This window comes from Bufo bufo, chromosome 9 (genome assembly GCF_905171765.1).
Source record: "Bufo bufo chromosome 9, aBufBuf1.1, whole genome shotgun sequence".
Classification (NCBI taxonomy): domain Eukaryota; kingdom Metazoa; phylum Chordata; class Amphibia; order Anura; family Bufonidae; genus Bufo; species Bufo bufo.
The window spans coordinates 53,564,008-53,576,736 of record NC_053397.1 but is presented as its reverse complement, the minus strand read 5'-3'; the positions used below and the strand labels follow the sequence as shown (position 1 = coordinate 53,576,736).

The following is a 12,729-nucleotide window of genomic DNA, read 5'->3' as shown; positions in this document are numbered from 1 at the left end:
GGATAGCAAATTCTGGCCCCATTGAAAATGAATAGGTCCGCATCTGTTCCGCAAAATTGCGGAACGGACGCGGACCCAATTTGCAGAATGAATTAACCCCAAGTGGTAAACCCTTCCTATGATTTCCATGTGCCATGTAAGGCTACTTTCAGACTAGTGTTTTTGCTAGATCGGGCAGGGTTCAGCAAAAACGCTTCCGTTACTAATAATACAACCGTCTGCATCAGTTATGAACGGATCCGGTTGTATTATCTTTAACATGGCCAAGACGGATCAGTCATGAACGCCATTGAAAGTCAATGGGGGACAGATCAGTTTTCTATTGTGTCAAAGAAAACTGTTCCCGTTGACTTGCACTGTGGGTCATGATGGATCAGTTTTGCTCCGCATCCCAGGACGGAAAGCAAACCGCAGCACGCTGCTCTCCGGTATGAGGACAGAACGGAATGCATTTTGGAGCACTCCATTCTGTTCAGTTATGTTGTGTCCCCATTGACCCTATGACTGAACTCAATACCGGAAAATAGAAATGCTAGTGTGAAAGTAGCCTAAGGAAACTTAATTGCACTATTGCTGGGCTTCTAGTTGTAGTTGCACAGAACAATTTAACCGCCTCTCGTTACTCAATGTACATGATTTTGTGCAACCTACTATAGAAGAGCAGCAATTAGAAAGAGTGGTTAGTCTGACGGTGACAAAACCAAGGATCAACTAAGGACACAAGTTATAAATCAGGTGCAGAAGGAAGGATGTGGTCATGGATGTTTGACACGTTACAATAGCAATTGCATAGTGTTCCCTAGTGAAATACTATGAAACGGTCAGCTCCATAAACTCACAAGATTCCGGTTCTTGCATCTCGGATAAGGGAGGATATATTAAAGAAACAGAAATCATAAAGTCCTTTCCAGCAATAGTGCAGCATTTTCTATTTTCTTTTGTTTTACACAAACTGTAGAAACCACCACAACGTTCCATAAAATGTTAGCTACATGATTCTGAGGGGCAGACAGTAAAATTCCCCTGGGCAAGTGTAGAGCAGTGGCCTCTCGCCCTTTAAGTGACAAGCACAATAGGCAGGGGCGATGGGGGCACACACATACAACAGACAGGCGATGGGGGCACACACATACAACAGACAGGCGATGGGGGCAGGAAAATACAGACAGGCACGGCGAGCATGCACACGTACAACAGGCACGGCACGCATGCACAAGTACAACAGGCACGGCACAGTGCGCGCACACAAAAGACATGAACAGCATGCACACAACACAGCAGCCAAGTCTGACACATGCAGACACTATAGACGAGGCCGAGGCTCAGCTTCCAAAGAGGCAACTGTGCATGTGGCGCTGCGCTTGAGCTACTAGTTGGAGCAGCGGTGCGGACGTAAGATTGTTAGGACCGGACGAGATGTTCGGTCCTGTCCATCAAGCAGCAGAGGGATCTTCTCCAGCAGCAGAGACAGACTCTTGTTGATGAAGCAAATCTATTTGCTCATCTCTAGTTGGTACAATGAGCAAACACAAACCTGAGTGTCCAGCTCCATCATCCGCTGTTTGATTTCTCGCAGGTCTGCCTGCCTCTCCGCTTCTCTAAGACGTACGCTCATCAACTCGTCTTGCAGCTCATTTACAGTGTTCTTCCTGGGTGGATCTTTCCATCGGCCAGTGGTGCGTGCTAAATGTCTCTGCAATATATAATGCTGTAAATGGAGAGCTCAAAAGGTACAAATTCAATAGTAGCGAAAAATAAAAAAAAACATTATATATTTTTCCATGAAAGCCATTTATGAAAACCTGAAGGGTATATTCAGAACACAACGTTCACAATATAGGCTCAATTCTGTACTGACACCTAGTGACCAAAAGAGGTAACTTCAGTGTCAGTATCTCCATCAGTCCCACAGAATGTAAACAGAGCAGCAGTACACATGCTGGACCGCTGCTCAAGACCCCAGAAGACTGACTGGTGGAGCTTCCAGAGATCAAACACTTATTACCTATCCTGTAAGAGCAGCCAGTAAATAACCCAACGCCAGTTTGTGGCAGCAAAAATGTCAGCTTTTTAGTAGCACTTCTTCCTGTGTAAATAGGGGATGTGCTGCTGATGTAGCACAAGGAGAATAAGATGAGATGGTGCCGGTGGTCACATTAATGATTGCTCGCTCACCCTTCCTTTAGAATCAATGAACAGTGAAAATGAAATTAACGACGACCCACCGTTTTGCATATTGTTCACTGGTGCTCGATACCCGTGCACAAGGACCCCTGAGCCCTTTTCCACATACCAAAGGCTAGGTAAATTATTGGGAAGGAACGTCAGTATGAATATTTGTTCCCGATAATTGGCTGGTGATCAGCTAATTTGTTAATGTCAATTTGAGATGGGCAGCAGACAATAATACTGTATGGGGATGAATGATCGTAACAATTGTTCATCCCCATACAGAAGCAATCATGGCTGCATGTAAAAGCAGCTAACAAATGGGTCCCATCCATTCCTGATCATTGCCTGATTGCATAGATATTTTGCTTGATCAGGTAAGGTTTGTAATGGTCCTACCTGCCAATGATCCTCCAAGTCTTTGATCTGTTGCCGCTGCTCCTTCATGGCGGTTATGGCTTCTGCTTCTCTTATCTTCACTACAATAAGTTCTTCTTGAAGTCTCGCAATGTTGTTCTCATCTGGCAATGAAGTATTTCTCTGAGTACCAAAGCAACAAACTCCATTAGAAGATTCCTCTTGGCTTTTATGGTGATAATCAAGGTTATATAACCGTAGGCATTAACCTCTAGCTAGATCAGGGCACAGTGATTGTATCAGCATCAAGCCGAATATTGTGCCCCGTCTGAACAATACTATAACCAGCAGTACACTCCAAATGTAACGTGCTGCACAGATCTCCATCTTTGGAGCTGGTGATGGCCACACTGAACAATGAAACGATAGCAAAAACTCAGTAAAATACACAACGTTTGGACTATTCTGCAAATATCGAGCCTTGGAGCGGGGAATAATTTCCCTTCTTTATACTACCTTAAAGGCACCACTGGCACTGTACGCATAGCTGGTGGGTGGATTTGGGAGAGACCCTCACACTGGAGCAATGGCATGAATGTTGCACGGCAATCAGCAGACAGCTGGCAAGTAACCGTAATGGAGACTTCTATAAAGGGAACCTGTCAACTAGAAAATGCATATTAAACCGCCAGCAGTACCTTATTGCAGCCTGTAGCATGAAAAAAGACTTATTCAACTAGCCACGCTATGCAAACGATAGCCTTGAAGTCAAGGGGGCAGCGGCTTTCTCGCCTGAAGTCAAGCGTGCCTGCCCCCTTAGCGATTGATAGGAATTCCAATTCCTTCACCACTAGACGCCCAAACGTAGTCTTGCGCGTGCGCTGTGTCCCTGCAGTGCTGGCGCCTGTGCACTGTTCTACTCCGCTGTGAGGTAGACTCAATAAGGCACTCGCAACATGAGAGCCTGCACATGCGCGAGGCTACGCTCAAGCGCCCAGCAGTGAAGGAATTGGACATCCTATCAAATACTAAGGGGGCGGGGCACGCTTGACTTCAGGCGAGAAAGCCGCTGCCCCCTTGACTTCAAGACTATCGTTTGCATAGCGTGGCCAGTTGAATAAAAGTCTTTTTTCAGACTCTTGGCGCATTGTACAGAAAAGACACCTTTATAATCATGCTACAGGCTGCAATAAGGTACTGCTGGCGGTTTAATATGCATTTTCTAGGTGACAGGTTCCCTTTATAGAAGTCTCCATTACGGTTACTTGCCAGCTGTCTTTGCTGAGGGTCTCTCCCAAATCCACCTCCCAGCTATGCATACAGTGCCAGGGGTGCGTTTAATATGCATTTTCTAGGTGACAGGTTCCGAGACACTTCATAGAGTATATGGTTTCCCCTTTATGCTTTAGGGGTAGCAGAGAAATTGGTAACGCCCTTCATGTCACCCTTCATGCTGGACCTGTCCCATAGCGAGTCTGTTCTGGGCCAACATCAGAAGAGGATTATTTGAAGTGTTTGGAGAGATCCTCCCTTGTCGGCACCTTGTAAGCACGAACATTTAATAATACTGCATAGAAGCTTCTACAATGTATTCCGATGTCTGCGAGGATTCATGTTGCATCCATGTGAGGTCTCCCTCACTTTCTGTATCGGCAGTCATTCATAGTGTTAATCATATCGCGTTATAGGAGAAACTTAATGACACCAAGTTAATTCCAGGAAATGATGCTCAAAAATATGGAATCCGTGGATAAACTGGGCTAATTTCCCAACTTCCCTGTCTCTTTGAATACCTACCTTAGCCCATGGAGGACTTGCCTGCTAGCTCCCCCCTATTTATTTTCGGGCCGGGAGAGTCGAGAGTCCTTTTCTTTCATACTGCATTACTCATGTAAGGGTGGGTTCACATCACGTCTTATGCCTCCGTTTGACATATACGTTATAAAAAGAAACAGCACTATATATACACTGCTCAAAAAAATAAAGGGAACACCAAAATAACATCCTAGATCTGAATTAAATATTTTTCTGAAATACTTTGTTCTTTACATAGTTGAATGTGCTGACAACAAAATCACACAAAAATAAAAAAAATGGAAATCAAATTTTTCAACCCATGGAGGTCTGGATTTGGAGTCACACGCAAAATTAAAGTGGAAAAACACACTACAGGCTGATCCAACTTTGATGTAATGTCCTTAAAACAAGTCAAAATGAGGCTCAGTAGTGTGTGTGGCCTCCACGTGCCTGTATGACCTCCCTACAACGTCTGTGCATGCTCCTGATGAGGTGGCGGACGGTCTCCTGAGGGATCTCCTCCCAGACCTGGACTAAAGCATCTGCCAACTCCTGGACAGTCTGTGGTGCAACGTGACGTTGGTGGATAGAGCGAGACATGATGTCCCAGATATGCTCAATTGGATTCAGGTCTGGGGAACGGGCGGGCCAGTCCATAGCATCAATGCCTTCGTCTTGCAGGAACTGCTGACACACTCCAGCCACATGAGGTCTAGCATTGTCTTGCATTAGGAGGAACCCAGGTCCAACCGCACCAGCATATGGTCTCACAAGGGGTCTGAGGATCTCATCTCGGTACCTAATGGCAGTCAGGCTACCTCTGGCGAGCACATGGAGGGCTGTGCGGCCCGCCAAAGAAATGCCACCCCACACAGTCTTATGCTACCACTAGAGTGAAAGCACCGCCAGCATTCAAAAGTGACCAAAACATCAGCCAGGAAGCATAGGAACTGAGAAGTGGTCTGTGGTCACCACCTGCAGAACCACTCCTTTATTGGGGGTGTCTTGCTAATTGACTATAATTTCCACCTGTTGTCTATCCCATTTGCACAACAGCATGTAAAATTGATTGTCACTCAGTGTTGCTTCCTAAGTGGACAGTTTGATTTCACAGAAGTGTGATTGACTTGGAGTTACATTGTGTTTAAGTGTTCCCTTTATTTTTTTGAGCAGTATATATATATATATATATATATATATATATTATATATATATATATATATATATTTTTTAGAATGGAACTCTATAGTAAACAGATGCCACTGTATGGCATCAGTCTGAGGCATCCGTTTAACGTATACATTTTTTGGAGACGTTGAACGGATAGAAAAAAAAAACGTAATGTGAACCCAGCCAAACTCGCATTCATGCCTCTGCAACTATATTTAGTGTTATCCACAAGTGTTGAGCAAAGCGCACTTCGGATCATAGATCCGAAGTCACTTCGTTCAAAACTTCATTTGAATGCAGTACGGAGACCCGTATCCATGCAGCATGCAAATGTATTGGCTTTGCGGAAGTGAAATTCTTTATGTCCAAAGTCTTGCGAGACTTCGTTGAATAACTTCAGACTTCAATTATTCAACTTGAGAACCATTTTAAAACTGGGACCCCAGTTTTAAGATGGTTTTCAAGTTAAATAAATCCTTCACTGCAAAGACCCAATGTAACAGTCATGACTTAATAGGGGTTGTCTAAGTGCAAACTGCAGAGAAGCTCTTAAATGTAAAAAGCCCTCTTAAACGCCCCTTCCTGAGCCCTCTTTGATCCAGCGATGCTGCAAGAGGTCACATGGTGTAGGGGCATGTCACCGCTGCAACCGAATCAACACTGGATCGGAGGGGGTTGGGAAAGGGAGTTTTAGCACTTTTGTTACTTTATCAGCCAGTTTGCGGCAAAAAAAAAAAAAAAAAAACCTCCTTAAATCGATTGGCCCAACTACAATACAAGGGCTAAAATTTTGTTTCTGTTATCACTTAAAGGTGTGGAAAAAAAATTCTACATTTTTTCAAACCAGCGTCTGGATCTGAATAATTTTGTAATTGGATGTAATTAAACATTCAGTATAGACAGTGAGATATTCAATAAAAATGTATCTGTATAGTGCCATCTGCGATTTATTCTTTTCCTTATTTCTTGTCCAACTGACTGAGGTGGTCGCACAAGCTCAGTAAGGGTACTTTCACACTTGTGTTAAACTTTTCCGGTATTGAGTTCCGTCCTAGGGGCTCAATACCGGAAAAAAACTGGTCAGTTTAATCCTAATGCATTCTGAATGGAGAGCAATCTGTTCAGGATGCATCAGGATGTCTTCAGTTCAGTCACTGTACGGTTTTTGGACAGAGAATATACTAGAGCATGCTGCGGTATTTTCTCTGTCCAAAATTCGGGAACACTTGCATCATTTTCCATTGAAATGCATTAATGCCGGTAGTGTTCTGGAAAAACGTGAAAAGGATAAATACTGGATCAGTTTTTCCGGAATTCAACTGGAGAGATGGATCCAGTATTGCAATGCATTTGGGAGACTGATCCGCATCCGGATCAGTCTACAAATGGTAACCATTTGCAAACAGATTGCCGGATCCAGCGACTGAACCGGCTGCCGGAATCCAACAATGCAAGTGTGAAAGTACCCTTAAATCAACTGTCACCAGCCATATCTTTAGTTAGAAGCAGTGGCAGTTACAGGAGGAAGAGCTACCACGGACCACAACGGAATTCGGAATCCATATCAGGATCCTCCGCTAACCGGAAGCCGAACTTTAGACGCCGAACTTAAAACAGAAGTTCGCTCATCTCTAATGAGGAGATCTCTGGACCTATGTGAGGTACAGGGCTGGTTCTAGCATTGATAGAAGCAGATTGTCATGCACATATAAGGATGTCCAATTTTTAATTAATTTTTTCACATCAATCATAGGATAGCTCACTTTAAGAAGCCGCAATCTTAGTTTTTAAATGATACCAGGCAATATTCAGGGTGCAGCACTTGTTTGAAAAGTTGAGGAGCAAGAAGAAAAGCTTCTCTTCCTGGTTGTGTGTTCTAGGGAGAAACTACAAAAAGGTACTTTTTGTACCAATTCCTAGTAAGGCTATACATGATCTCTGTGAGGCCACTAGTCCACAGTTGTATCTGAAGGGGGTCTGACTCTGGGGGCCCACATGTGACTCTCAAGGAACAGTTCGGAGCACGGCTGTTACATGGCCACATAAATGAAGAAAAATGGTCAACTAGAGAACAAAATGTATAATATTGCATAAAACACAAGCCAATACCTTCTCGATTTCCAGCATCTTGTCCTGCATGTCCTTCATGGCACAGTGGGATTCGGCCTCTTTTAGCCTTGCCTGGACCAGCTCTTTCTCTAGTTGCAGCACAAACTCCTCCGAGTAGCGAGGACTACACTTATGCTGTGGAAACAATAATAATGAGCCACGTACATAACTGACCACTAAGGAACATGAATAAAAACAGGAATTCGTCCAATGAACTGACTGCGCAGCTGTAAGAAAAATTATCCTATACAATAATGTTAAATGGCCAACAGAAGAAAATAATATTTTGGCGTTTTTCGTGTCAGATAGAATATTGAGCACAGCAAAAACAGTTAGATGAAATGACAGAAAAACAACATTTATACTGGAACACCTAAATTTCACCTAGTATTTTTAACGAACACTTAACATAGAATTTAGATTGTGGCAAATAGGCGATTTAAAACCATTATTTTAAAAAAATGCAAATTTTTTGAAACTTTTTATAAGGTTGTCAGCTTATTTCTTCACTGTACACACACTGTTTGGAACCTTAAAATGGACATTTGAAGATCTAGTTTATAGAAATCAAAATGAATGAAATCAAACCGTGCGGTGGACACGTCCGGGAACACATGCCATACATTGTGCACGTGATCCTAGCCTGGCGTTAAGAGCCCACAGCGCATGTGCAAGTTTGAGGACGTAGCAGCAGGACTGGATGAGAGGGGGAACTATGGAAAGAGTTTTTTTATTATCATCATCTTAACAGCCTTTCTGCAGTTTGCTCGAGAAATATTTAAACTAGGACTACCCTTTAAAGGGGCTGTCTCATTTATTGCTACTACATTCTGCAGAGCTTTACAGACAATCACGCTGTCCCCAATGGGGCTCACAATCTAAGCCTATCAATATGACTTTGGAGTGTGGGAGGAAACCCACGCAAACACGGAGAGAAAACATACAAACTCCATGCAGATGTTGTCCTTGGTCAGAATCGAACCTAGGACCCCAGCGCTGCAGGGCACCAGTGCTAACCACTGAGCCACCGTGCTGCAACTTTTGCAAATAGCATTTATCGTGTAGAGAAAGTTAATACAAGGCACCTACTAATGTATTGTGATTGTGCATATTGCCTCCTTTGTTGGTTGGATTCATTTTTCCATCACATTATACACTGCTCGTTTCGATGGATACCACCACCCTGCAATCCAGCAGCGGTGGCCGTGCTTGCATACTATAGGAAAGAGAGTTCCAGATTATGTGTGCTCCCACTGTCTTGGCCACCACAGGCCGAGACTTTTTCTTATAGTGTGCAAGCACGAACAACGCTGCTGGACTGCAGGGTGGTCATAACCATGGAACCGAGCAGTGATGAAAAAATTATTCCAGCCAGCAAAGACGACAATCTGGACAATCACTATACATTAGTAAGTGCCTTGTTCACCCGATTAGAATACGGTTTTATTTTGCTGATCTGAAGCTCCGTTCCCCAGAAATGGATAATGTTTTCGCAAAAAAAATACTAAAAGTTAATTTTAAAAGCTTTAACCAGTAGGTGAGCAAAATAGTCTGGTCATTAAAGCTCAAATCAACATGAGTACTAAATAAAAATAAAAAAATTAAAAAAAAAGGAACCCACTTACACCTTGCAATTTGAGTTTTTTGTGCATTACTCCTGTATATAATAAAGTATAAAAAAATAAATACAAATTTGTATTGTTCCTCCAAATAAAATTGAAGAAAAGTGAATATTAGACTGTTCAAAAAAATAGCAGTGTTTGTATTCTTCTTTACAAACTCAAACATTCACTATATAAACTAAAAAATGTTTGAAGATTTTGCTTTCCTTTGAATCACTTTAATATTTAGTTGTATAACCGCTGTTTCTGAGCACTGCTGGACATCTGTGTTGCTCGGAGTCTACCACCTTCTGGCCCCTGTGAACAGGTATTCCAGCCCAGGATGATTGGACTACATTCCACCGTTTTTCTCTATTTCTTGGTTTTGCCTCAAACGGCATTTTTGATGGCACCCCAGAAGTTTTCTATTGGATTAAGATCCGGGGATTGGGCTGGCGACTCCATAATGTCAATCTTGTTGGTCTGGAACCAAGATATTGCACGTTTACTGGGGTGTTTGGGGTCTTTTGTCTTGTTGGAACACCCATTTCAAGGGCATTTCCTTTTCAGCGTAAGGCAGCATAACCTCTTCAAGTATTCTGATGTATTCAAACTGATCCATGATCCCTGGTCTGCAATAAATAGGCCCAACACCGTAGTATGAGAAACATCCCCATATCATGATCGCCACCATGCTTCACTGTCTTCACAGTGGTCTGTGGCTTGAATTTAGTGTTTGGGGGTCGTCTGACAAACTGTCTCCGGACACTAGACCCAAAAAGAACAATCTTACTTTCATCAGTCCACAAAATGTCTCTTTAGGCCGTCAATGTGCTCTTTGACAAATTGTAACCTCTTCAGCACATGTCTTTTTTTCAACAGTGGGACTTTGCGGGGGCTTCTTGCAGATAGCTTGGCTTCACATAGGTGTCTTCTCATTGTAACAGTACTCACAGGTAACTTTAGACCTTCTCTGATCCTCCTGGAGCTGATTGTTGGCTGAGTCCTTGCCATTTTGGCTATTCTTCTATCCATTCGAATGGTAGTTTTTCGCTTTCTTCCACGTCTTTCAGGTTTTGGTTGCCATTTTAAAGCATTTGAGATCATTTTAGCTGAGCAGCCTATCATTTTCTGACACTTCTTTATGTTTTCCCCTCTCCAATCAACTTTTTAATCAAGGTACGCTGTTCTTCTGAACAATGTCTGGAACTACCCATTTTCCTCAGAATTTCAGAGAGAAATGCACTGTAACCAGCATGTACAACATTTGCTGCCTTCCTTCCTTAAATAAGGGCATTAATTGCCACCTGTTTTTCAAAGAATGAATTGAATGAATGAACTCCACACTGCTATTATTTTGAACATGCCCTTTTCAATAAGTGATTGAATTACAGAGAATCAGCAGCATGCATGTCATGACCGTTGGGTTTCTATTACTCTACTACACCTGCTAGTAAATTTGCCATGTAGAAATCTCATTTCTACCAAAAACAGTGGTTGATCAGGTTAGTAATGTCTGACTGCTATTATTTTGAACACAAGTGTGAGTGAGTGTGTGTATATATATATATATATATATATATATATATATATATATATATATATAAATAATCTAGCAATAATGCACAAAATATATATATTCTAATAAATGAAGCTTTATACTAGATATTAATATTGGTTTAAGTATGTAATAACATGAAAATTGCCACATGGAGTCAATGTGAAATGTGCACTGGTTCTCTACGAGTGTGCGTCACTGAACCTCGGACTACATAATGTAATTTAACGCTGCAACCATCTGAGAGCTTTACACGCACTTCCTGATCTACGCCATGTAATGAACCTGAGCAAATGTATAATTGATGAGCATCTTCCATTACACGTCATTAAAACACATTACCACTGCAGAGCTAACTCCCCGGCCTCTTCATTCTGGTTCATACACTCCTGTGATGAATGCTCCCAGACTAAGGGCTCATGCCCACGAACGTAAGGGCTCCATGCCAGGGCTGCAGACCGCAAAATGCGGTCCGCAATGCAAGGACACAAAACGTGGGGCAGCCGCATGCGGATCGCGAACCCATTTACTTGAAAGGGGTCCACGATCCGCACCGCAAAAAAGTAGTGCATGCGCTAATTTTTTTGCGGTGCGGAGGCAGGTCCAGAAACACCACGGAAGCACTCCGTAGTGCTTCCGATCGGTGCCTCTGTTCCGCATCTAAGTGATTGCGGACCCATTCAAGTGAATGGGTCCGCGATCCGGTATCAGATCTGCAGGGGTGCGACACACAGGACACCCGCTGTTAGAAGAGGCCTGGAGCGCCACAGTCTCTTCCTAGGCCAGTGACATCACTGTACATCGGTCACATGGCCTAGCTATAGCTCAGTCCCATTCAAGCCAATGAGGCTGAGCTGCAATTCCACACACAGCCACTACACAATGTACAGCACTGTCTTTGGAAAGCTTTCAGGATTCTGCATCGCTTACCAGAGCTCCGATGAGCGCAGCGGCTCCCTGAAACAGCTAATCGCCGGGGATGCCGTGACTTCAGCTGATGTGATAATGATGACCTATCCTGAGGATAAATCATCACTATCTGTTCCAGGGAAACCCTTTAAAGAGTTTCTTTTAGATCCTCAATATCAGATTGGTGTGGGACCAACAGTCTGTACTCCCACCGATCAGATGTTTGCAGCCGACAAGACAGAGTCAGAAGTTGGGCTGCAACAAGTACTCAATTAAAATAGAGTAATTTGACACCCAAAAAATCCTCAATGCAAATTTTTTGCATCGAGGATTCGTGTGCGTCACGCGACCGAAGCGATTCCTATTACTCCCGCTCTGTGGTCTCCCACTGGCCCGCAATGCGCTCGTAATACTCACCTTTCCAGCAGGGGGCCTAAGGACACTCCACATCACGTCCATGGTCCCGCGCTGCATTGACCTCCTGACGTACGTGTGCCGTGACCTGACATGCTGTGTGACTTCAGGCCCAGAGCAGAACGATGGAGTGTCGGCGGCGCCCCTGCTGGAAATTTAAGTTGGCGATACTGAGGGGGTGGGGTGCGACTAAGGCTGGGAGCCCGAAGTGCACAGTCATAGCAACCAATGACGCTGTGCACTCCGGGTGTCAGGAGGAGGGCAGGCTGGGCTTTCATGGACCGTGTGGCTGGGGGGTGGGGGAGTGGCGATGAAGGCACTGGGGTGGGGGAGTGGCGATGAAGGCACTGGGGTGGGGGAGTGGCGATGAAGGCACTGGGGTGGGGGAGTGGCGATGAAGGCACTGGGGTGAACTGATGCACCTGGGCTTATTGCACGGGGGGGGGGGGGGTGAAGGGTGTTGGGGACTGATGGCAGGGGGTCTGATCAGTTTTTATATAGGAAAACAGTCTATTAATTCATTTTTTCTTATTAGAGTACTCTATTAACCCCTTAACGACCCAGGACGAGGTTTGCGCTACTTCACCTCATGCATCGGGGACTCGATGGTTGCTATGGCAGCCCCAAGCCATTCCAAGGCTTGGG

General features: G+C 43.9%; 1 protein-coding gene across 5 annotated transcripts in view; it reads right to left on the bottom strand.

Moving 5' to 3' along the window:
- Positions 1-12,729, bottom strand: part of EVI5 (ecotropic viral integration site 5) — a 178,177-nt gene that overhangs the window by 65,274 nt on the left and 100,174 nt on the right. For all 5 annotated transcript variants that reach the window (XM_040408655.1, XM_040408653.1, XM_040408656.1 and 2 more), the window contains 3 exons: positions 7,603-7,737; positions 2,569-2,709; positions 1,535-1,693 (listed from right to left, as the gene is read on the bottom strand). In XM_040408655.1, the coding sequence (XP_040264589.1) occupies positions 1,535-1,693; positions 2,569-2,709; positions 7,603-7,737 (435 nt within the window). The remainder of the gene's footprint in view (positions 1-1,534; positions 1,694-2,568; positions 2,710-7,602; positions 7,738-12,729) is intronic.